At 35.7% G+C, this 26,545-nt stretch overlaps 1 protein-coding gene across 1 annotated transcript in view; it reads right to left on the bottom strand.

Annotated features, from left to right (window-relative positions):
- The window catches only part of Brwd3 (bromodomain and WD repeat domain containing 3), a 108,544-nt gene that overhangs the window by 64,601 nt on the left and 17,398 nt on the right, over nt 1-26,545 (bottom strand). Inside the window, exons 5-7 of the mRNA XM_034485735.3 lie at nt 26,156-26,215; nt 18,272-18,422; nt 17,925-18,023 (exon numbers count right to left, since the gene is read on the bottom strand). Coding sequence (XP_034341626.1) covers nt 17,925-18,023; nt 18,272-18,422; nt 26,156-26,215 — 310 coding nt within the window. The remainder of the gene's footprint in view (nt 1-17,924; nt 18,024-18,271; nt 18,423-26,155; nt 26,216-26,545) is intronic.

Below are 26,545 nucleotides of genomic sequence, written 5' to 3' on the forward strand. Positions count from 1 at the left end.
TTTAAGCACATTCAAATGAAGGCAAGAGTTCAGTGCTAGCTAGATTAGTATAATTAGAACCATGCCACAATAAAAAGATGGAGCCCTTAGTGTCTCACTCTATTAGGAGCTCTGAAGTCTACCTTTCAGGAAAAGTTACAATTACCGGCCACTTTAAACTGGTGAAATCACAAAACCATTAATGATGAATGTCATAGTCAGAAAACCTTGAAAGCAAATCCTTTAGAGCATGTTATATATGAGCACTTAAATATTGTAAGACAATGAGTAAATGAATAAAGGTTAAAAATAACAATAAGACTGAGTAAGAAGAAATTCGAGATAAGAAGTACTTATTAGTAGCCATTTCCTATCCCACTGAAGAGAAATTTCTCCAACTCTAAGACAAGACTGAGTAGGCATGCTGCTTTTCCAAGCAAACATTTTCTAATGCTTTCAGTTTTTGAATCAGCCTTACTTTGTGTTTTTTATTTTGGGGGTTTTGGTTTGTTTGTTTGCTCTGGGTTTTTTTTTTTTTTTCACTTTTTGCAGCTGCACAGAGTAAAAGTTATATATTGTTTAAGTATATGTTTTTTCAACTGAGGAACAAATGACTCTTTGGGCTGAATATTTCTATGTGACAGGGGTGGGTCTGTTCATTGTAGGATGTTAGCAGCAACCTTAGCCTCTACCCACTAGACACTAATAGCATTACCAGCACTGAGTATGACAAGCAAAAATAGCTCCCCACATGCTAAATATGGCTTGGGGGTCAGAGAAACACCTCCTTTGAAAAAAATCACTGCTTGCAGGACAAAAACTAGTAATAACAAATTAGCAGCAGGAAGAAATTTAAAGAAAACAATCAAACAAAAAACCTTGAGGACCACGTGAAGATAGAAAAAAATGCCAACCAATTAACCAAGATATCTTTCCATTTATTTATATAGTCTTTGGTTTATATCACCAGTTTATAACATCATGTTTCAGGTTTTAATCTGAGAGAATTTTCATTTTCTTAGTTTATTGTTATATATGCTATTGTTTGATATTATAAATAGGATTGTTTTCATAATTTCTCGTTCAACTAGTCCATTATTAGGGTATAGAAACATGTTTTCATGTGTTGCTTTCGTAACCTGAAAACATGACTGAAATTGTATTATCAGTTTCAAATGCTTTTTGATGCAGGGGGGTCAACAACTATGTCATCATCTCTTCATAGACAGATGTATTTTTTTTTTTTACTTTTCCAATGGATATGACAAGAATATCTAATATTCAGGCAGACAGAAGTAGATAGAGAAGGCATCCTTGTTTTGTTTCGAATCCTAAATGAAAAACCAGTTTTCACTGATGAGTATATTAGCTATGGGTTTGGAATATATGGCTTTTGCTGCACTAGTATATATATGATTTTTATGCTCATTAATACTTTTATCATCAGTGGATGGTGAATTATCAAATGCTTTCTTTATTGTTAGAGATGAACATGTACTGTATTTCCCCCTTCATTTTATCAATTGCTGTCATGGTCATTAACTTGCCTGTGTTGATAAATTCTTGCACCATAGAAACAAACTACACTTGATTATGTTTTATAATCTTTCATTGTGCTGTGGAGTGAGACTGCTAACATTTTGTATGATTTTTTTGTTATCTATGTCCATGAAGCATACTGACAGTGACTTTGATTTTATTATCAAGGTAATGGTGGACTCCTAAGGTGGCTGGAAGCATTATCTCCCTCAATTTTCACAAGTTTGAAAAATAATTGAATTAGCGCCTCTTGAACAAGTTGATGGAATTCAGCAATGAAGCTATTAGGAGACTTTTAGTTATTAATGAAATTTCTTGTTATAATTCTGTTCAGATTTTCTGCTCTTTCCTCATTGGCTTTTTTGTAGCTTGTAATTTTTGAGAAATTTTGGTTTCTTCTATGCTATATAAGTTCTGCTATATAGCTGTTCACTCTAGTATAGACTATCCAATTGGTTGACGCTATAGTTGTTATGAATTTTGCATTTCTGTGTCATGAGTTGTAATTTCTCTCATCTCTGTTTTGAAATTTTCCTCTTTTATAATCACATTAACTGAGGCTTTGGCAATACATTTTTAAGTATTAACTTTTAACCTGTCAAAAGCTTGGCCTATTAACATTCTACCATGGATGGAGACAGACTCATGAGATCCCACTCCTCTTTGAGGAGTTATTAGTAGTTAAAGGTTACCAGGGGAAAGAGAGTTATTGTCCTCAATGGACTAGGCATGGCACATTTTTCATGCTCCTGTAAATAATCCCTCCCCTATGCTCGTGGCAACACTAATTAAACTCAGCACATTACAAACATAACAAAGCAAAGGCCAAACACTGTACAAAACATGAAAATAACAGTTGTTGGGAAGTTACAACTGTCAAAAGCACATTATGTCATAAAATAAACATGGAAGAAATCATCAAAAAATAGAAAACTTACAGGCATGAACAACCACTATTAACTTGATCTTCTATGCTGTTTCTGTAGTCATTTTTTAATTTATTTCTGTTCTTTATTATTTCCTCAATTCTAACAAATTTAGAGTTGCTTTTATTCTTATCCTTTTCAGTTCCCTGAGGTATAATAGGCGGTGGAATAGGTGTTAACAGGTATTGCCATAATCTTCTCTTCAAACTACATTAGCAGTATAAGGTAAGTATGGTATGATTATTCTACTTACAGGTGGACTAATTCTTATACAAAAATGCTTGGGTTATCTACATATAAATTATGAGATATACTGGGGATGAGACTCAGGTCTAATGACAAAATTAAGTTATTTTGCATACACCATACACATATACACTGAATATTTTATATATTAAGTGTGGATCCATTTTTTCCTCTTCCTAGAATTTTTCATTTAAAGTGTATTTTTTTCTAACATGCAGTTATCTATATTCTGTTTAGATATCTCTGTGCATGGAATATATTTTTGACTATAAGTCTCATTAGAGGTACAGTGAATCTGTAAGAAGTATATAGTTGAATCTTTTTTATGTAGTCACCTACTTGATAATAAAAATGACCATAAAATTCAAAGCTATTTATAGACTCAAATACAATCACAGTAAAAATTACAATGACATTTTTCAGAAGTAGAAAATAATCCTTAACCCAAGTGGAAATATAAAATTTCCAAACACTCAAAAGATTTTAGAACACAAAGAGCAAAGCAAAAACCATTATATTACCTGATTAAAACCAAATACATTATAAAGCTATTGTGAATGGCGTGGTTTTAACATAGAAACAATACAATGATCAACATAAAAGATTGGGATGTCCAATAATAAAGATTTAAAATAAATTGATACTCCATAAATGTTCAAAGATCACACAATGAAGTAAAGATAAATATGTCATTAAGTGTTGTTGAAATAACACGATATCCACATGCAAAAGAATGATACCGTAAATACCAAAATCAACTTAACATGGTCAAAGAATTATATATAGGCCCCCAAACTGTAAAGCCTTTAAAATAGTAGTTTTTATACCACTCTAAAAACATATATAACAAAAATTAAGAACAAATGAGATTTCACCAAAACAACAACAGAAAGAACAACAAAAGCAACCCTATAGCACAGTCAACCTCAGAATAAAGAGTTCTCCCAGAGATTAAGAGAAAGTATGTGTAAATCACAGATCTGATGAGGCTAGTATCCAAATCACATAAGGATCACAAGGAATTCAAAGAACTTAACAATAAAACTCTTTAAATGAGTAATGAACCTGAAAAGACAATTCTCAAATGAAGATGTAAAAACTATCAACAAGAAAAAATTGTTCAGATCTATAGGATAAAGGTGTTTGTTGCAAAGCTTGAAGATTTGAGTTCAATCCCAAGAATCAATTAAAAAGAAAACACTAATGCCTGAAAATAGCCCTTCGGCTGATGAAAGTCATGAACATGAAAACACACACACACACACACACACACACACACACACACACGCACTAAGTAAGTGTTAAGAATATGTGTTAAGAGTGAAAACGTAAATTACATCATTTTCCTGAATACTATAGAGGTTCCTCAAAATATAAAAAACGAAGTACTACATAATCCAACAAGTTTACTTCTAGAAATTCATAATTCATATGAAAGAAATGATATTGTTATGATGAAGATATATCTAGACTACCATGTAATCTCTTTTAGTAAGTTTGAAAGTTTCTAATGTAGAATCCCTCAATTATATGGTTAAATAATAAAGAATATAACAAGTATATGGTTAAATATCCATAATATATAAAGCAATCTGTTTAAATAAAATCCCTAATAACATAAAAACAATCTTCTTGGGACTAGAAGAAAATCACAAAATTGTATGAAGCTACAACTCCAAATAATCAAACATGTCTTCAACCAAAGGAACAAAATATGACTTCAAAATATATTCCAAAGCTACAATAACCAAAACAACACAGTATTGGCATAAATATAGACACATAGAATATAACAGAATTGCAGTGGGCATGGATTTCTTTTAACCCTAAAACCATAGGAATCAAAATAACAGCAAACCAAATTATTATCACAAACTCTTTGAAGTTTGTTTCTGCAAAACACAAAAATATGACAGAGAAAAAGAACCTACAGATTGGGAGAAAATATTGAGAAGCTATTCATATGACACAGGGTTGATACAGATAGGATATAAGAACATCCCAAAACTCAGCAGAACACAAATGAACACATTTAAATGACATCATTTAAATGGTTTTAAGTATTATTAATAATGTAAAGGTAATTTTAAATATATGAAACAAGGTATATAAGCTATATCCCAATAATATTTGGTGTTTCAGTTTACTTTTTGCAGTACTGACCATTAAGTCCAGGGCCTTTCACTATCACTACCTTATAACCGTAGTACCTCTGTGTCATACAAGGACTTTGAGCATCCATTAATTTAGGCATCACCAGAGGAGGGTCCTAGAATCAATCCTTCATGATACTAAGTGACCATCACTGTATACGATTAGTAATTGACCAGGCTCGGGGTTAGAATTAGGTAGAAGTGATCCTATTATAAAAAGGCAACATAAAGAGCCCTTGTAGAGATGAAAATTTATCAATAGTAGAGTTAGACACACAAGTGGTAAACTGTATAGGATTTCAGTTTGCTTACACATACATATACACAAATAAGTACAAAGGAAACATTTGACATTACCAATGGCAATCTGTTCAGTTTTCAACTAAACTTCTCCCAGTTTACTATACTGATATCTATCACCCCTAGTAATTCATTTAGCTTCTGCAATTTTAGCTCTCAATATCATACTTAACATTGAAGGCAGTCAAAAATCACTTGCCTTTTCATAAAATCTCTCTTCAAGAAGATATAGGGGATACAAAAAAAGGAACAGAGCTGGTAATGGTGGTGGTACATGTCCTTAATAGCATTTGGGAGACAGAGGCAAGTAGAGCTCTGTGAGTTTCAGGCCAGCCTGGTCTACAAAGTGAGTTCCAGAACAGCCAAGGCTACACAGAGAACAGAAAAACACTATCTCAAAAAAAAAGTTTCACGATTTCACCTTCCACTTTTTAAACACTGCCTATTTAATAACATTACTAAATATACAACTACTGTGGGCCTAAAAAGACATATTTTTTAATTTTATTTAATTTTCTTTACACTCCAGATTTTATCCCCCTCCTGCTCCACCCTCTGACCTTTCCACATCCCATACCTCCTCCCTCCAACAGGATGTCCCAACCCTCCAACCCCCTACCCTACTAGGATGTCCCCATCCCCCAAACCCTACCCCACCAGACCTCCCCAATCCCTGGTCTACATCTTATCTCCATCTGCCAGACAATTAACACAATTACCAGAGATCCTGGCTTCTGCTAAATTGGCTTCTAGTGGGAAGCAGGCTGAGACCCAAAGAGTACCAACGACTATTCCACAAAGACCACAGCAGCCTGCTAAACCACTAACTAGTGTGTTCAGTTTTTTAGTTTATATTAAAAATTTTTCCCACAGGTGTGGAACCTTGAAGTGTCAACTACAAAATGTTTCTAGCCCACCCCCTCAAAAGATTTTCAACTCAGCAGATGAAGAACAGCCAAAAAAAAAAAAAAGTCTTCAAAATGACATTAATGACAAATCATGACCTGTGTTTATTTAAAAGATGTACAAGACTCCACTTTAAAATAGTCAAAAGCTATCCAGGACTGAAAGAGTCAATCAGTGAGAACTGAAAAATAAAACAAAAGCCCTAAAACCAATCAAACTTGGGAGGACAGACACAGATAAAGCCAGCTGCAAAGTTACCAGAAAACACTGCTTTCCCAATGTTATATAGTAGTTCTAAAATATCCTTGACTATTATTGATTTCTTACCAATCGCTCACCCAGACCTGTTTGCTATTTTCATTTCCCACAAGAGAGAAATATCTAACTTCTAAACTGCTTTTGCTAAATAACACCCAATCCCAGAATATTTCTCCATTTTCCTAATTTGCCTCAGAAAACAGCCACCAATTTAGAACTGTTCTGGCTTCCTTTAAATCCTAAGAATTCTTTAGTTTAAGCCAAATGTTATTAACCTGGCCCATCTCTCAGAGGCCTTCCATGCTTCCACAAGTTTACTCCCTCACTCTGTGAAAACAATAAATCTGATTTGGTTAGATTACAGGGTAACATGCGGTGGTCTTTTCTTAGTACACTTTAAATAGTAAACTTAATTGAATTACCCTATAATGTTCAGTTGCTTAGACTGACAAAGCTCCTAGCCCAAATAAAACTTCTGAGCCTAAAATAAAAACAATAAAAAGAAAAGAACTCACTGAATTCTGATATGTATTATTTGAGAAAAATATTGTCTCTTCTGGCAGAGAGTTATCAAACTAAGCATCAAAAAACAAAAGAAATAAAGATCCCCATAAAACAGAAGTGTACAATGTGGCAATAATATCTGATGTTTTCCCCATGAGGCAAATAACTCAGCAATTTCATCTATCCTTGATAGAATGATAATAGGTTCGTGAAATCCTGTAGTTTTCTAATTTTTAAATTTCAAATGCCTTTAAATCATATAAAAATAGAATGCTTCTAATTTTCTTAAATGACACTGAAAGACAAACCATTCTTTTGTCTTTTACAAAAATGTCACTTGGCTAGTGTTTATTTTTCTTTTTACAAAAATGTCACGTCGCTAGTGTTTATTTTTCTTTTAATCAGCAAAGAGTACCTATTTACAACTTTCTGAGCTTTAAAATGCAGTAAGCACAACAGTTCCCATAAATACAAAGGACCATAACTGACTAAGAAACTGCCCTATCAAAAAACCCTGAAAAGGCTGGCGAGATATCTAATCAAGTAAAGGTACATGCCACCAAGCCTGACTCACACACGTGCCCAATTCCAGGGACCCATATAGTGGAAGTTATTCTTTCTTTCTCCACATGTGTCCCATGGTGTGTATGTGTGTGGGTATGTGTGGGGTGCGCACTCGCACACATACACACATGCACATACTAAAATCGCCAATTCTCCAGGCTACACTGAGCCACAAAGTGAGTGTCTCTTTAAAAGTTTAAAAGACAAAGAAAACCAGCAACAACAAAAACCCACCCTGGAAACAGTAAGCTAGTGATGTAGTTCAGTACTGAGAAAGTCTGTAATGTAAGTAAGGCTCCAAGTCCCATCTGGAGCATTGGAAAAAAACAAAAAACAAACATCCTCACCACCAGCAACAACAGCAAAAATAAAAAAAATAGAAAAACCACATATAAAATTTGGCATCAACTCTACAGCTGCAAAGTTGAGTATAAAGCTTGAGTAAATGTTTTGGAGAAAACTTTACCAAGACAAATTAAAATCCACTACATTTGAAAGGTACTAAGATAGGAATAAAAATAAACTTGAATGAAACCTGAAAAATATAACAAATACATAAAACCAAAGAATAATTTTTTCATGAATTTAATGTTACTATGGCTCAAGTTATATCTGTAAAACTTTAATTCATCAAACTAAAATTATAGTTTTCAAAGCAGATGACAATTCCATCCAACAGTTCTCATCTGCAGTATAAATTAGATAATACTAGTTAGTACAATAGGCTTACTAATTAATGGCCATATATTCTATTGTTTGGATAATACCAAGTTATTGAAAAAACAAACTAATTAACTAACTAACCCAGTTAGATTCTCTGCAAGTTCTTTAATGTAATGTAAGTGGGACTATAAATGTCGATTTGTTTTGTTTTTTAAGACAGGTTTGCAATGTAGCTCTGGCTGTCTTAGAACTCTCTTGGGTTTTGTGGGGGTTTTTCTGGGTGTGTTATTTTTTTGTGTTTTCATTGTTGTTATTGTTTCATGACAGGGTTTCTCTGTCTAACAAGTCTGCCTCTGAGTGCTAGGATTAAAGGCATGACCTACCCCTGAATTACTTACTGTCTTGGGAAATCTAAATCAATGGTTCTCAACTGGTGGGTCAGTATGTAACCCCTTTAGTGGTTGCATATTCAATATTCTGCATTTCTGATACTTATGATTCATAACAGTAGCAAAGAAAATAACCTACATTAAAGGGTCACAGCACTAGGAAAGTGGAGAACCACTGCTCTAAATAGACCATGCTGGCCTTGAACTCAGATCTTCCTTCCTATGCCTCCCCAGTGCTGGCATTAAAGGCCTGTCCTTTCTACCACAACCAGCTTGTATTTGCATTTTCCTTCTTAATCTCTTAAACCTCTAAACCTGATTTGGTTATTAAACCCAGAAGTTTTGGAATACACTTTTCTCCAACTTAACAAACCTGACTCTTGTTTTACTGTTTCATTTGTTAAACTATAAAGTTCTGTTTCTGTAAGGTACTTAATTAAGTGTATAGTGCAAAAATAAAAGGACAAAAATATAAGAAACTTATGGTCATAATGGAATTAAAGAAATGATTTTCACTGTAACATGAAGATGAGCATAAAAATCAAATTTCTTTTTCAAACATACTAAAACTTGTAGGTTATATTTAGGAATGTCTATATACCCATAAGAATAATTAATGAAAAAGAAAAAAAGGCCATGACTCCAAAGAGAGGAAGGAAGGATATATGGAAGGGTTGGTGGAGCAGAGAGAAGCAGGAAATGGTATAATAATACAATTTCAAAACAAAAAGTAAAAAATGGTACTAAAATGACAAATCCTAATATTAATGCAATATTGATTGCAGAAGTGTATGTAAGGGCTAGAAACTCAGCTGTATAAACAATGCATTTAAAAGGGGTGTTTCAGTTTCCTTGTAGCAGTAATTATAGCACTTCCATTCATTTAATATTTAGTAAGCACTCAATGTAGCTCCTACAAAAGGCAGAGTTTATATCACAGTTGTAATTACTTGCAGGTGTGACAAATATCTCTCCCTCTTCACCAGATACATAAAAGCTAGGAGTGGAGAAGCAACTGGTTACATCCACACCTATCTAAGTACAAACAAGAGGGAAAGTAAATGGAGGGAGGCACCCAACAACGAATAAAGTCTGGCAGAAAATGATCCATGGACAAGAGATAGGAATTCTGGAAAATAAGGGAGGAAGGACAAATATTTCTGATAGAAACCCAGTCATCTCCTCATGAAAAAACAGTTTAGTACTCTCTTCAAATCGGTATTTATATATTAAAACGAGTCAGACTTCCCACCTCCAAGTGAGTTCTGGCATTAACTATGACACATGCAATGGCCAGTAAGTCAAGAGACAATCAATGCTAAATGGAAGCCTATGTCAACTTGTAAATAATAATTTGGCTTTAGAATGAATGCAAGCCTCCTAATGTGTACACAATGTAAATTAAAGACATGCAATGTAAATTATAGCATCTAACTGCAAGTTAATAGGACTGGAGATAAAAGTAGTGACAAACACTTAAAAATAGATTATTAATGCATCACGCCTTTGACTCAGCCTAGAATACACAAGCATGCTTATGTCTTCTTGAGGAACAGTGTCAGTATCTAACTAAATGAGTTAGCTCTCACCCTTGTCCTTCTAAGGAGAACTACATGACAATTGTTGGGATAGAAAAAAAGGAGAATTTGTAAACTTTTTGCCATGATAGGTAATAATTACTAGTTCTTGAAAGTTCAACTTTTAATATTACTCCTTTAATGACAAACAAGTTCCCCAGGCCTTTGTTTCCATGAAGTTTGTTAAGTCTTAACTATCAGTTTCCTAACATACAATAATCTTTAAAAGGATGGAGAAATAACATTTAGTGGTAACAAGGTACAACCCCAAGCAATACCACAAATGTTGCACATGCCCCAGTACTTATTTAAGTCATATTTAGTATTAATAGTGTTTGAGATTGTTTTAAACTTCTTCCTGATTTAGTCTTGGCACAATGAAAATCCAATTAGATTACACAAGCATATAGCTAATTAAACAGCACCACTAAAGTGTAAACAAAAAATATAAATCTTATAGTTTAAGATTTCTTTTTATTTGCATGGGTCTAATTCCTATGTATGACTGTGCAACATGTGTATGTATGCCTGGTGCCTCTAGAGGCCAGAGAAGGGTGTGGCATCCTCTACAACTAGAGTTATAATGGTGGTGAGCTACAATTGGGTGCTGGGAACCAAACCAGGTCTTTTTGCTAGAGCAACAGGTACTCTTAACCACTAAGCCATCTCTCTAGTCATAATATAGTCATATATTATATTCCTATTTTGCTTTCTCTAGAGAAATTTAGATATTCACCCTGGATTAAAGTGAGCACACAGATAATTAAAGTGTTAAATTAATTAGTATAGAGAATGTTATCAGGGTATTAACTTCCAAATTCCTTCCATGTGCTCCTTCACTACCATCTCATTAAAATACTAAGCATCATTATTTATTAACTGCTCAAAGAAGGGAAACATGACAATAAACAGTATAGCATGTTTTAGAGCATAGGTGAAATCAGAACTTTTATTTTTTCAATGTATTTATGTGTATGGGTCTTTTTATGCTGTGCACTATATGCATGGCCTTGAATCCACAGAGCCTGAAGATCATGCCAGATACCCTGGAATTGAAGCTGTCATGTGGGTACTAGGAATTGAACCCGGGTCCTTTCAGAAGAACAAGTATCCTTAAGCACTCCAACAGTCTGGTATGCCTATGATCTCAGCACTTGAGAGGTGGCAGTAAAAGGATCAAGGATTCTCTGTTGCCCTATTCCATTTGTAAGTTCTGTATATTTTTATGCAAACTATTTTTCATAGTTTGAATTCTAAAGATCATACCAATTCTTTTTTATTCTTTGACAATTTCACAGAGTATACTTTTATCATATTCTTCTGTTTTAAATAAAGTGTTACAGCAGTGTTTTACCAAATCAATGAATGAAATTCTGACCTTGGGGGCGAGTAAAGAAATGTCTCAATGGTCTGAGCTGTACTGTATTTGGCAAAAACACTTCTGTAAAACTTTCATTTAAAAGAAAAACACAGTATGATAAAAGTAAACATTAAATTCTCAAAGAACCCCCCCCAAAAAAAAAAGAATTAGCAAGCACCAAGTCTCAGATTCAATCTGAAGCACCACATAAAGCCAGTCATAGTGTGGCTAGCTGTAATCCCAGTACCTAGAATGGAGCCAGGAGAATCATCTTGTGAGGAGCAGAAGCCAGCATCTGCTACAGTGTGTACATGCCTACTCTAGATTACAGGAAACCCAAAACAAAGAGTAAACCCTAATGGTTGGTAACATAGCTCAGTGATAAAGTACTTACTTAAAATATGTGTACTATGTGTAAGTGAATTACCTACGAAACTGCAAACATAAAATTAAAAGAGGATATATCCATTTATGAATTTTTTAAAAAATTATGAATTTTTATAAAAAACATTTATGATTTTTTTTTAAATTAGGAATAGAAGTTAACATCTTCAAATTGATTAAATAAGAACACTTATTGTTACGTAGTGGTAAAAATTGTCTAGTTTTAATCTTCAAACAAAGAGCAAAGCAAAGGTGTCCATTCTCATTACTTTAACCAACTACTGCCTAATGCAAGAAAGGAAAGCTACCATTCTGTGTTGATGTCATCATCCACATAAACAATCTCAGCGTGTCTTTTTTTTTTTTTTTTTTTGGTTTTTCAAGACAAGGTTTCTCTGTACAGCCCTGGCTGTCCTGGAACACACTCTGTAGACCAGGCTGGCCTCAAACTCAGAAATCCACCTGCCTCTGCCTCCCAAGTGCTGGGATTACAGGCGTGGGCCACCACTGCCCGGCATCATTGTGTCTTTTTAAAGGTCACCAAATTTAGTAACTGAATATCACAAAGTTAGTATTAAAATAAATGTTAAGTGTAGTATCTATTTTCTAGCAATAAATATCAAACTATTCCCAAAATTAAGCCATGGAGTCGTTGGTATTTGAGGGAAATCCTCAACGCTTCTTTGTAGTAAAGTGGACTGTAAAGTTTATAAGAAATATTGAAACAATTTTGAAAAAGTGAGAACTAAATTGGAGTAGTCAAACAACATAGTCCAGAGTCATACATGCATGATTAAGAGAAAAGATGGCCTGAAACAATTACATTTCAACGTGCAAAAAAGTATAAACCCAAACTAAATTGCATATCCATTGTAACATTAATACAAAATGGAAAAAAATGAAGAAAATTTAAAACAAAATTCCAAAACTTTACAAAGAAACAATCTTGTGACCTTATGTTAAGGTACATTTTTTTAGATATGAGATCCCAACCAAAAAATATACTTTAAAACAAAGCTGATGAGCAGGGATTCAACAACAGCTACTTACTGGCTTTAGAATGACTGTTAAAAAACATAAAGGTCATCACAAATTGATGTAGAATATGACAAAAAAAATCATAACCAAAATATATTAAGAACTCATTAAGAAAAAGGCTAATCATTTTTAAAATGAGTACAGGACCGATTATAAAGATAAACTGGCAAATATACACATAAAAAGATATTAACCAATTATACACAAAACCAATGAAGATATAAAGCAACTGCAAATCACTGGTGAAAATAAGACAGGACTCTTTTGAAACTATCCTACAGCTTCTTATAGGTTTGTATTTAGCATTCAAGTCACCAACTCTACTTCATATTTACCTCCCAAAATGAAACCATGCGCATGAATATTTTCCATATGAAAACATTTAAAGTGACTTTATTCCTAATAGCCAAAATTTGGAAATAATCCAAATGTCCACTAACAGATGGCCCCAAATAAACAGAATGTATCAGTACAATGCGATAACTACTGGGTAAAAAAAGGAATGCTGCTCATATGAAATGACTTAAGTCTCATGAAACATTCATTAAAAAGGAATCAGATAAACCCCAGTGTTTTGGAGCTAGTCAGGAGGATCACCGTATTTCAAGGATAGCCTGGTCTCCACAGAAATTTCTAGGTGAGTCTGAGCTACCTAGCAAGACCTTGCCTGAAAAAACAGATCTGTAGGCTCAGTGTGGTAGTACTCACTGTTAGCCCCAGCATTTAAAAGACAAAGGCAGGATGATTTTTGTAAACTCAAGGTCAAGCCAATGGTAGGGGGAATAAAAAACAAGACAAACTTGTTCTAAGTCGTAAACTCCACCAGGACAGGAAGACCTACATCCTGAGACCTGGTCTCAAAACAAAACAAACCAGGAAGGAAGGAAGGAAGGAAGGAAGGAAGGAAGGAAGGAAGGATACACACAAAAAGCTGAATGCAGTGTACTTTAATTCAAATAGCATTCTAACTAAAGCAAAGATATAATCACAGAAGAGATGATTAGTCATTTTCAGGGTTTGTGAGACACATATTTAGAAAGTGATGGAAATATTATATCCTTTATTATTCTGGAAGTAACACTAATGTACACATTTGTCAAAATTCAGTATACTAGTCAGCTTAAAAAGGATAATTTTATTTTGCATCATTGTACCTTAACATGTTTGACTTTAAAAATAGCCAGGCCTTTTACCAAATCTGGGCTCTGATCCCACCTACATAGAAAACCTAGGCAGTAGAAGGCAGCAAACTAATAGGCCAGGCCAGCTTGAAGCAAAACAGTGTTTCAGAATCAAAATATTAAAGGATAGCTTCTGACATAGTTCAGTGGCAGAGAGTTTACCTAATATGTATGAGGGCCTAGCTTCATTTCTGAGTTACAAAATAAACAGAAGATAGATGACTGATTGATAGATAAACTTATTCTAAAAAGTAATATAGCTGGCCATATGGCGCACATCTTTAATCCCAGCACTTGGGAGTCAGAGGCCAGCCTGGTCTACATACAGTTCCAGGACTGTCTGGGCTACACAGAGAAACCCTGTCTCACCAAACATAAAGAAAAAAAGCAATAGAGCTAATTATGTATTTTGCAGCTCAGTAAGTGTATCTGAAATAATAATGACGATGATGATACTTGACCATGAACATGGTATGGTAATAAAAACAAGATAGGAAGAAAAGCAAACTTTGGCTATTATGACTTCACTGGATTTTGTTCAGGTTTCTATGCTGCAAAGAGGGAAGCTATAACCCAGTTTCCCAGACATATTTCCTAGAAATATTTGGAATCTTTACTTCCTTCTTTTCTTCCTTTTGAGACAGTTTCGATATAGAGCCCTGGTTAATCTAGAGCTGCTTTAAATCTCTTAAACTTGACTAGTATGTTCTATGTGAAACAGACTCAATTGTGTCTAAATTCCTCTCCAAATACAGGGCCAAATCTCAGGTTTTAAAAGGCATACCAACAATTCTGTAATTACTAAGCAAATACTGAAAGTAACAAACTTCCTGTAATCCTGAAAGAATATGCCCAGTTTAAAATACATTTATAATCACAACACTCAAGCAGAAGGACCACAATGAGTTTAAGGCCAACCTGGGCAAGAAAATGGTATTTCTCAAAAACTGAAGCTACAATAACAGCAAAATGAAGAAGTGCCAGGTCTGTGGCTTAAAGGTGGAATAGTTACCTATAGTACATGAAGCACTAAGTTACATCAAGACCACAAAAAGAAAGAAAGCTAAGAGCCATCCAATCATGACACAAGCCAGTAATTACCACACTAGGAATGCTAAAGAGGATGGTAAACTGAGGGCTGGCCTGGGCTACACAATAAAATCTTATCTCATTAAATGAAGGAAGGAAGGGAGGCAAGCAGGCAGTCAGGCACGCAGGCACCTAGGCTAAGTGGCACCTGCCTTTATTCCCAGCACCTGAGAAGCAGAGGCAGGTGGGATCTCTGTCTATATAGGGAGTTTCAGACCACTCATCAGACCTAGATAGTGAGAACCTGTCTCCAAATAAACAAAATCAAAAGAGAAAAATGACTTTTGAAAAGGAGGCTAGCAGCGAGAGTAGGGGAATGTGAAAGGAGAAAGAACAGTGAAGGAGAGAGAAATAGAACAAAGTATAATGGTGGCATGGATGTAAGAAAATTACTTAGCTAATGTAAACTCTTTTTGGATTTTCAAGATAGAACTCTGTGTAGCCCTGGCTGTTCTGAAAAATTCTCTGTATAAACCAGGCTGGCCTCAAACTCACAGAGATCCTCCGGCCTCTGCCTCCTAACTACTGGAATTAGAGGAAAGCAACACCAGCACCACCAGCACCACCAGCACCACCAGCACCACCAGCGGCTAAATTTAACTTAAAAAGGAATTTAAAGCCTGGCACAGTGTCACACACCTTCAATCCTAGCACTCTGAATGGAGAGGTAGGAAGATCTCTGTGAACTACATATACTTTTGAAAGTAAATAAATTCATGAGGTGAAAAAAATCCTTTCTCAAGTCAATAAATTAGAAATAAAAATTCTAGTATATAAACTATCCCTAACAAACTAAAAAAAAAAGTATTAGCAAAACAAATCCAGTAAGACCTACCTAAGTAACATGAAGGCTCTAAAAGAGTACTGTTAGTAATGTACTCCTAAGTGTTCAGTTTCTCTTACTAAGCTTTATGGTTTTTTTTCTTTTTTTTTTTCTTTTCTTTTTTTTTTTTTTTTTTTTTTTTTGAGACAGGGTTTCTCTGTGTAGCCCTGGCTGTCCTGGAACTCACTCTGTAGACCAGGCTGGCCTTGAACTCAGAAATCCACCTGCCTCTGCCTCCCAAGTGCTGGGATTAAAGGCGTGTGCCACCACGGCCCGGCTGAGCTTTATGTTTAATCCCTTAAAAGAATCTCTACCCCTCAATTTATTTAACGTCTAAAGGTTGTTAAGTTCTATTAACTTTTTGTATATAATAGTATTCCTTTTGAGATTTTTTTCATAAACCAAGCATAGAAGCATATGTCTGTAGTCCCAACCTTTGGAGAAGTGGAAACAAAAGATTACCATGAAACCATCCAGAGCACGACCTTGACTTAAAAAGCCAACAAGGCATCAACAAGCTGCTAAATACTTTTAATCCCAATACTTGGAAGGGAGAGGCAGGCCAATTTCTGTAATCTGTGAGTATGAGGCCACTCAGGGATACATAGTGAGACATTATCTCTAAAAATTTTTAAGAGCCAACAACAAAAAGTGTTTTTATCTTTTGATTTGACATTTATTTATTCAAGATTGAGGGCACAGTGTGCAAGCACTAGGAACTACAGAAAAATACATAATTTTTGTATGGAAGCAGAATGACATTCCAGCACCTTGGTTTTATAAGCACTGTGGAAAGGTTAGCTTTAATCAAAATGGTTTAGTCCTAGATCTATCATCACTAGCAACTAGTAATTCTGCAAAATTATTTGACCAGAGAATAACTAGGGATATGTGAATTTCAGTAAACTAGAACTAGGAATGGTGATATTTTGTCTTAAAAAAATAGATCTAGGTGTAGTGGTCCATGCCTTTAAATCCAAGACTCAAGCAGCAAGTTAAAGCAGAGAATTCTAATCCAGTATGGGAAACAGGAAGACTGTGTCACAAGACAACAAAAAGTAAATAGAAATATGACTGATATAAAATACATAACATAATTATAAACTTGGCAATGAAAAATAAACAGAACATACATTTCTTTCCTTCTGAAAGCTATCTTGAAGCAATTCTCTATAAAGTTTCTGTGGAAACTCAATACAGAGACATGGAAACAGAAAACCATATGGCTTAAATTCCTGTACTCTATGTTCAAAAATGTTCCTGAGGCAGGGTGTGGTGGTAAAGGACAGTATTTATGAAGTGGGAGCAGAAGTCATCAGAAGTTCAGGATCATCCCCTACTACAGTGGATTAGAGGCCATCAGAAATGAGATCCTGTCTCAAAAAGGAACCAAGTTTCTGCTAAGGAAGAAATGAAATGCACCAAATAAATCATCTTTTACAAAATAAGAATTAAGTTTGCTTAAAGGAGAAAATGACTTTAAAAATATAGCCCTGAGGCCCATGAGGTTACTCAGTGTCTAAAGACACCTGAAGCCAAACCTGCTGACCTGAGTGTGATTCCTGACATCCAGACAGTAAAAGAAAAGTCTCCAAGTTGTATTTTACCTCCACACTTGTGCAGTTGCATGTATACACACACACCACACTAAATAAATGTAATTTTTAAAGTATATTGTCTCCTTAAGAACTAGGCTAGAGAGGCTAGAAAGATAACTCAGTGGTTAAAAAGTGATTGCTCTTCTAGAGGACCTGAAATCAGTTCCCAACACCCATTTTGGGCGGCTCCCAAATGATTGTAGCTGCTCCTTGGCAGAATCCAAGACTCTCTTTGGGCCTGCCTATGTCTCTTGTAAGTAAACAGTATATACAGTATACAGATGCACAAAGATATACCTATACACACATACATAAATATCAATCTTCAAAAAATCTATGTAAACAGTACATTTATACTTCAAATTCAATTCCAGTGTCTACTTTTTCTATCAAATGAGTTCAAAAATGAATCAAGAACATGCTTCTAACTTGCATGCTATTACTTACCCACATTTGGAGGTTTCACATAATTTACAGGTAGTTCTGGAGGTCTGCCTCTGTGGAGAGCTGCAAAAGCAGACCCATTCCATAGTGTACTCTTACAGTCTATATAAAAAGACGAAAAGTTATTCAAGGGGAAAAAACAGTTTTTCTAGTACTTGACACAAAAGAACTTCATTTTACACCTTTAGAAATTTACTTGTACACTTAGAAAATTATTAAAAATCAGCAAGTTAATATATCTAAAACAAAGTCAGTAATTTTTAAATGCATGTGAATATTCATTTGAAACTACATTGATCTCTGAATCTTCCTCTTTAACAGTGTTACATATCTAAAAAAAAAAGTCTTACCTTTGGCATCCCGTAACAGAGACTGCCGACCGACACCTAGTAATGTCTGTACCCCAGGAACACTCTGAGGGATCTCCTTATCTAATAAAGGGCCAATCCTCTCACAAATTTTAAGGAGGTAGTCTGGAGGAATGTGTGCATTGGCTGCCACCTAAATAAAATAAATAGAACATAGGAAAAAAACATACTTAGTTTTAAGGTACCAACTTATCCCATCATAAAGCAAAGTATTGTACAATATGAAATCAAGAAAATTGAAATGAAATAAATTGCCAGGGAGTAATAGAATATGCCTTTAATCCTAGTACACAGGAGGCAGAGGCTGATGGTCTATGAGTTCAAGACTAGCCTGATCTATAGAATAAGTTCCAAGACAGCCAAAGCTACACAGAGAAACCCTGTCTCAAAAAACTAAACTAAAAAAAGGGAAAAATTAAAATTTACATATTTAATTAATACCAATTTTAACAGATACAACAGGACTGGAACAATAGCTCAGCACATAATATATTTGCAGAGGGCCCAAGTTTAGTTCCCCATCAGGTATTTTACAACTACCTGCAATACCAGAAAGCCTATCACCTCCTCTGTCTTTTAGGCACATGCATATACAGATAATTAAAAATAGTAAAAATATGTCTTAAAAAAGAAACAGACATAACGTAAGCAGAGCATATTTAAATCTTGTCACAACATTTACACAGCACAGGCCTCTCTCTGTTCTACAGACCTTTACTAAATCATACAACTTAATTTTATATAAAATGTGGTACAAAACAGACAAACTAATCATGCCAATAATAAAAAATATAAGTGATAAGTAAACTCTCTGATTTCATTTACTCAGTGCTGAGAATTAACTGGTTAAAAAAATCTGCCGTAGAGGCAGGCAGATGTCTGCTCTTTTGAGTCCAGGCCAGCTAAGGATGCATAGTGAGATCTTGTCTTAAAGAGAAGAATCTGAGCTATTAGAACACAGGAAGGTGTCACATGCCTAAAATTCCAGGACTTGGAGCCTGAAGCAAGAGAATTACCAGTAGTTTAAAACCAACAAGCACCACATACTGTGTTACAGACCAACCTGAGCTTCAGGCTAGCCTGAGCTACAAAGCAAGGCTCTTTCTCCAAAGAAAAACACAAAAGGAAAAATTCTCTCAAGGCCCCCAACACATATATAGATAGCAGAGCATGGCCGGATCTGAACTCAGTGAGAGAAGACACACCTAACCCTTTTGAGACTTGAGGCCCCAGGGAGTGTGGATGGCTGATGGGGTAGGGGGTGGGAAGGTCAGGATGTCCTCTTACAGATGGGGAGAGGGAGGAGGAGGTGTGGGATGTGGAACAGTCTGAGGGTGGACCGGAAAGTAGATAAAGTCTGGACTGTAAAAAAAAGATTAAATAACAATAAAAAAAAAATCTAGATTCTATACAGAATAAGAGTTACTTATAGCAACTAACTACTCAGCAAGTTGTTCCCTTAGTACAGTAAAGCAGAATTGTTTTCCCTATACAACGTTAGGTTCTTTAAAAGGGATAATCTAATTCATGTTCTTATGCAAACCATATTACAGATAACCAAGTCCTGAAGTCAAACGTCCTGGTAACTTAGTCTCTTTCTTGTCTTTTCTTTTTTTGTTTTTGTTTTCTTTTTGTTTTTCAAGGGTTTCTCTGGCCTTGGCCATTCTGGAAATCACTACGTTGACCAGGCTGGCCTCGAACTCACAGATATCCAACTGCCTCTGCCTCCCTCATTCTGGGATTAAAAGCATAACACCACAAGGAGCTGGAGAAATGGCTATATTGGAGAGATGGTTCAGCAGCTAAACTTACTGCCTGCTCTTTTAGAGGACCTGAGCTCAATCCCAGTACCCATATGGTGGCTCACAAAAGCATCTGCAACCCCAGGCCCAGGGAATTAAATGCCCTAGTCAGGCCTTCTCAGGTACCAGGCACACACATGTGCTACACAGACAAGAATGCGAAGAAAACACTCATACATATAAACTGCATTGTATGTTTTGTTTGCTGCCCTACTCCTAGCATTCAGAAAAGTACCCGCATGAACTATAGCCAGATAAATACTGAAGAAATCAGCCAATGAATAAATGAGTAAGGATATTTATAAAGTCTAACTAAAATCAATATGGTAAGTGCTCCTAGAATACTTCATATTCTCAGAGTGATTTGTTTGATTAGTATAACAAAGTCAAAGAATTAAAGTATCTTTATTCAAAATTCTAAGAAGATAAGCAATGCTATTAAGGTTAATATTTAGAAATTATTGCCTGCCAATAAGTTTTTCTCCTCTTTGGTTGAGGAGAAAACCACTAAAAAAGAAGCAAAAATTAAAGTATTTTTCTCTAGAAGAACTGTGTCTCATAAATAAGTGTTCTCTAATTAATCTTTTAGATTTACTTAAAAGTCAAGACTGAATCAAAAATTCACATCTTAAATCTCTCGGCAACTTTATTGAAACAAAAGTGTCTGGTTTTCAGACAATTATGCAAAATATATTACTGAATATTAAAGGGGGGGATAGATGTGCAGAAACGGAGAGAGCAGCAGGTCCTTCTTTAGTCAGAACAGTTTTTGTTTGTTTTTCCAGACAGGGCTTCTCTGTGTAACAACCCTGGCTGTCCTGGAACTTGCTTTGTAGACCAGATCCACCTGTCTTTGCCCCCATAAGTGCTGGGATTAAAAGTGCCGCCACCATGTCTGGCTACACAAGGCAGAGTGGACTGCAAGAACTTCAGACTCCCTACAACTCTGCTTTCTGAAAGTTAATCAGTATTAATCGCCTTTCCTTTTCTTTCTACTGGTTTAAAGATTTCCCCAGGAAAAAGAAACCTCAAACAACCCTCCTAGGTGAAAGTGTTCTCTAGCTTGCCCCACTTCGAGAAGTGTATTAAGGTTCAACACGGGGTTGCTTAAACCTTTCATCCCAGCACTCCAAATGCAGAGGCAGGCAGATCTTGGTGAGTTTCATGCCAGTGTGGTCTGGTCCACAGAGCAAGTTCCAGCACAACCATTGCTACAATGAAACAAAAACACTGCCTAAAAACAACAAAGAAAAAAGGAGGTGGGAGGGGGAAGGGAAGGACAACTGCTACACGGGCGAGATAAAAATCAACAAGAGTTCAGAGGATACATCTGTCTTCTAGAAGTTGCTCAACAGAGAAGATACACCAAAGGGAGTAAACAGCATCAGCTGACAGATTAAACTCTTTATATGTGTGTATGCACAAATATAGTGTTCATAAATATATGTGAAACAATAAATTGCCTTTAAATTGCTATTTGTTACCCATAAGGTTACTACTAAGCAATGAGTAAACAATTAGTGTAAAAAAAAAGCACACAAATTATTTCCTACAAGTTATGTGAAAAACACATTCGGAAGATGATTTCAGGCAGGCTGGGAAATGGCTCTGTGGGTAACAAACTCGTCCCAGAACCATGAGGATCTCCGTTGGGATACTCAGCAGCCATGTACAAGGCAACATGGGCTTGGAATCTTATCCTTAAAGACAAGGACACAGGAGGATGCCTGAGGTTTACTGATCGAGCACCTGATACACTGAATAAAATAACTGATTCAGTAAGAGATACTGTCTCAAAAAAATAAGGTGTATCCAATGTCTATAACCATTACACTGTTTTTACATGTATGAAATTATCAAAATGTTAAAAGAGATTCTATTTAAAATAATAAAGAATGCTGAGAGCAGGAGAAACAGTCTTTCCCAGAGAAGAGCATACCAATTGGGTATCCAATACCAAATGATCAGTCCTAAAAATATACATAAGTTTTACTGTGGTGTTTACTGAGACAAAAAAACACAACCCAACTGAGGAAACTACTCCTTCAACTCCTGGCCTCCACATGTACAGAAAACACACATGAATTCATATACTCACAGGCATATGCACACACATATTCCCCCACACACTTCATAAATTCATATTTATGGGAGAGGACGACTCCAAGACAAAAATTTTGTGAGTGGAATTCATGAAATCTAAAAATTCTTACCTCCCTGTCATCCACTCTCTTCCCTTACAATACCAGCTCACTTGTACTGCTGTACCAGTTTTCCAGAATTCTCAAAGAAACTATCAGAACAATCTTAATCACTGAATTATGTTTCCTACAACCAAATCTAGGTAAGCGCTAACTTGTTTCTTTGAGCAACAATGTGTATGTGGCTCTAGTAAAGTCAATAGTAACAGTGGCTTCTAGAGACTGCCTGCTTTGCCATAGTATCGTTAGTGTTATGTCACGGCAGGGCATTGAGTTTGAGGAGCACATGTTTTATGTTTCACATGCTTCATTCTATTCTTCCTAACTATGACTTATGACTGTGGGTCACAGTGCAGTTTTGAATTCACACGTTTAAATTGCATCCACACTTACACATGCAATAACTATGCTACCAGCACTCAAACATTTGTCTGCTATTCAAGCAGCTAATTTAAGCTATTGTTAGCAATTAGACAAAAGCTCAGTAAGGTAAGAAAAAATATATAGGTATGTCTGGAATGCTAATATATTGTTTTAAAGTAGTTGTTATGAATCAAATGACAATATGAAAACACTCTTGAAAGGGCTGGGCTGTGGTGCAGTCATAGTGCTTGCCTTGTAGGGATGATGCATGTGGTTCAATCTGCAATGCTGCCAAAAACTTCTTAAAGCCTGAATATTTTGTATAAAGACTCTTAGAATGATAAAAAGTATCTTCATAAATGCACCTCCTCTTTTTAAAGACAATAATGATCATTTACTCTCCATTGAACGTATTAACTTTGATAAAGTTATTTTAATATTGCCTCATATATTTTGCATATTAAACAAGGGTAACACAACCCATGCCATTCTAATACAATTGCTAAATAGTGCTTTCAATTCCATGAGTGAAAAATGGCAACAAGGGAGACACAGAAAATGATCAAAAACATATAATATAAAAAGTTACATGAAAAAGCAAGTGTATACCGTTTATCATGTATTATATATGGTCAAACATAAGAAAAAAATTCTCTGCATATAAAAACTTGAAATGTATAAGACAAGTTAAGAATGTAGTTTATACACAAGACCCTCAGTTCCATCGTGTGTGTGTGTGTGTGTGTGTGTGTGCGCGTGCGTGCGTGTGTGTGTATGAAAATGTAGCCAAGCACATGGTGGCGTGTGTGTGTGTGTGTGTGTGTGTGTGTATGAAAATGTAGCCAAGCACATGGTGGCATGTGCATGCTAGGAAGGCTGGGGAATACGTAACATTGAGTTTAAAGCTCCCAGAGTATCACAAATTCTACACAGAAAATTAAAAATTCAAAGCTAGCCTTGAATAAGTTATAAAACCTTGTATAATATCATCAACCCAAATAAATAAATAAATAAATAAATACCCATAAGGTGCATCCCAGCATTTCTCAGGCTGAAGCAGGAGGTTGCTTTGAGCTTGAGGCAAGCCTGGACTACATAATGAGCTCCAGGTCAGCTTACACAATAGTATGAGACTCTGTCTCAAACACAGTAACAAAACAAAAAATACATGAAAGAGTAAAATCAAGTCCATAAAATGGATAAGTGTATTAATGATAATTAAAAAATAGCTGTTAAGGATTAACTAAGCCTTACTGCTAATTTAAAAAGTCTATTTAAATCAAGTCAAGACTATTATGACATATTAAAACCATTTTAAATTATTTTAAAACTATAAACCCTCACACTGTCATTAGATGTTTTTGGCATTAGACATTAGTACAAACTTCTAGAGTGTGACCTTCAGTATGGGACAAAAGCTAGAAACCTGATGAGCTACTTTGACCCTATTCATAAATCCGTAAGTCTAGGAGACTTTCAGAGAAGACGGCAGCAGAAAAAGATCCCCTAATTATGCAAAAATATTAGTGAAAAAGTAAAAGTAACTCAAATGACCAGTTGAGGATTGAAGACAAATCATACTACCTAAAATACAACTGTTTTTCTTACCATTACCAGATGGCTATTCAAAGAACACTAGTTATGCAAAAGTACTGTCAGAAAAATATAAAGTAAAAAATGAACACTAATTATAATTGTGTAAAGATTCACCTTTACTGTTTAAGAAAATGACTAGTACACCACTTTTTAATCTGTGTAGTGAGGAGACAATGTTTAACTAGTGGATTTTCTATCAAGTTTGTTTTTTATATATAGTTTTAAGTTACCTTTTGCCATTTGCTTAAAAATGATCTACCCGCACACACTGGAAAAGGAAAAAAATTAAATAATGCCCATATAACCAGATATTAAAACTATATTCAAACATGTATCAGTATTTCAATACTAAAACATGTTTTTGTGAATAGTTCGAATTTGCTTGCTGTAGTACAAGTCAGACTTATGTCTAACAACAACAGAAAAGAAAAACAACAAAACTTTGGGCTGAAAATTTAAAGGTAGTAACAGGTATTCAAAAATAATTTATATCCATCTGAGAAATTATTACCATTAACTATACTGCTGGTGGCATTTACTCTTATTACAGTAAAACCATTTTTGGATTTGCAAGTCATTAGGAAAAAGTCAGTGGCTTCTGTAATACTTAATGTGGCTTCACTCTTGTAATATAATACACAAAGTTTTCAAAATGAATATCACAGCAATTTAACTGTTTTCTATTGACAAGCAAACTTTCAATAATTTTCTCTTTTATTTATTCTACCTTATTCTACTACTCTTCCAACTTTCTGTCCACTTTATGTAGTTTTCCTCATTTGGACCTTATTTGGTGAAGAGAGAATTTAGCTGAATTTAGGTTTTATTATCACTCCTTTTATTATCATACAACTCTATATCTGTGGCTAAGAGTAGAATCTCTTTTCCCACATATACAAGATCATCGTTTTGTCTCCGTGCAGAGCAGAAAATGCAGTTACATTGCGAATTATATTTGCAGAAGAAACAAGAGTCAGTCCAAGACTTAACTAAAGTATATTTTATTTTTCAAAACTGCCCATTGTTGTCTCCTAATCCCAAAATCCTGTCCACCTATTCCCAAAAGGTCAAAATGCATAGTTCTTATTAAGGGAAAAAGTATTTGTACAAATGCAATTTACTGATGAATTAATTAGCTATTTTCTAAGATTGGAAATATATAACAATGTTTTTATTCAGTAGTCCATTATCTAAAGATGGCAAATCTTGGAATTCACTCAGTAGTCCTTAGTATTTTTATTTGTGTAGTTTTCCTCACTTATGAGTCAGTTCCCTTTCTGAGTCCCTTCTCCCCTCTCTAAAAAGAAAAAAAAAAGAAAAAAGAAAAAGGAGGAAAGAAAGAGAGAAAGAGAGAGAGAGAGAGAGAGAGAGAGAGAGAGAGAGAGAGAGAGAGAGAGAGAGAGAGAGAGAGAGAGAAAGCTCGAGGGAGAAAAAAAAAAAAAAAAAAAAACACCCAAGCCTGGCCTCAGTTCCCGTATTTCAAGCCAGGACCAACCAGAAACCAGTTTTCTTCCACTAATCCGGAACTCCGGGCTGTTACCAACGCTGTCATTGGCCAGCGTCAGTCCTTGGTACGTGCCCCAAGATAACCCCCTGGTTTCTGTCCCTTATCCCCCTACAATGGGCCTTCTCTGATGTTTGTAACACAGTCATAATGCACAACACAGCACCTCTGAAAACCAACTCAGATTCTTCAAAGTTTTGGGGTGAAAATAAGCAAGGCTAGAGGAGGGCAAGGTACCCTTTCCGACACGCTGGGAGGGGGAAGGGGCAGTCCTTCCAACACTGAACAGCAGCAGGCTCGGGAGCTCTGAGGGCTGAAGGGCCAGGGGCGGGTTGGGGGCACAAGGTAGTGAAGGAGTGGAGAAAGAGTTGGGCTAAGTTGAAACGAAAAGTTTACTAACCAGATCCTCGAAGCTTCTTCGGTGCTCTTTCCCTTCCCAGTCTAAGCGGCTCGGAATCAGCTGGGGGCCAGAGGAAAAGAAAAAGGGGGGAGAGTGAAGGAAAAGCCTCTGCTCCCCATCAGCAACACCCAGCCTGGAGCCTAGTCCTAGACCCTTTAACATTTTCATTTCTCCAGTCCCGACAGCTACTGCCGCGGTGCTGGGGGTGGGGGGGTGGGGGCAGGCCAAAGGGAAGGAAATCCTGACAAAAACACCTCCCGCTGGAATAAAAGGCAGCGAGTTTAGACCCCTGCGTTGGCCGCCCCTTCTAAGCAAAGAACCCGGTTCACCCCAAGTGACAACAGCCCCAAGTGTCCAGCTCGAAGGCTCCCTCCGGGTCCCTGCCCTCGG

Source organism: Arvicanthis niloticus, chromosome X (genome assembly GCF_011762505.2).
Source record: "Arvicanthis niloticus isolate mArvNil1 chromosome X, mArvNil1.pat.X, whole genome shotgun sequence".
NCBI lineage: Eukaryota > Metazoa > Chordata > Mammalia > Rodentia > Muridae > Arvicanthis > Arvicanthis niloticus.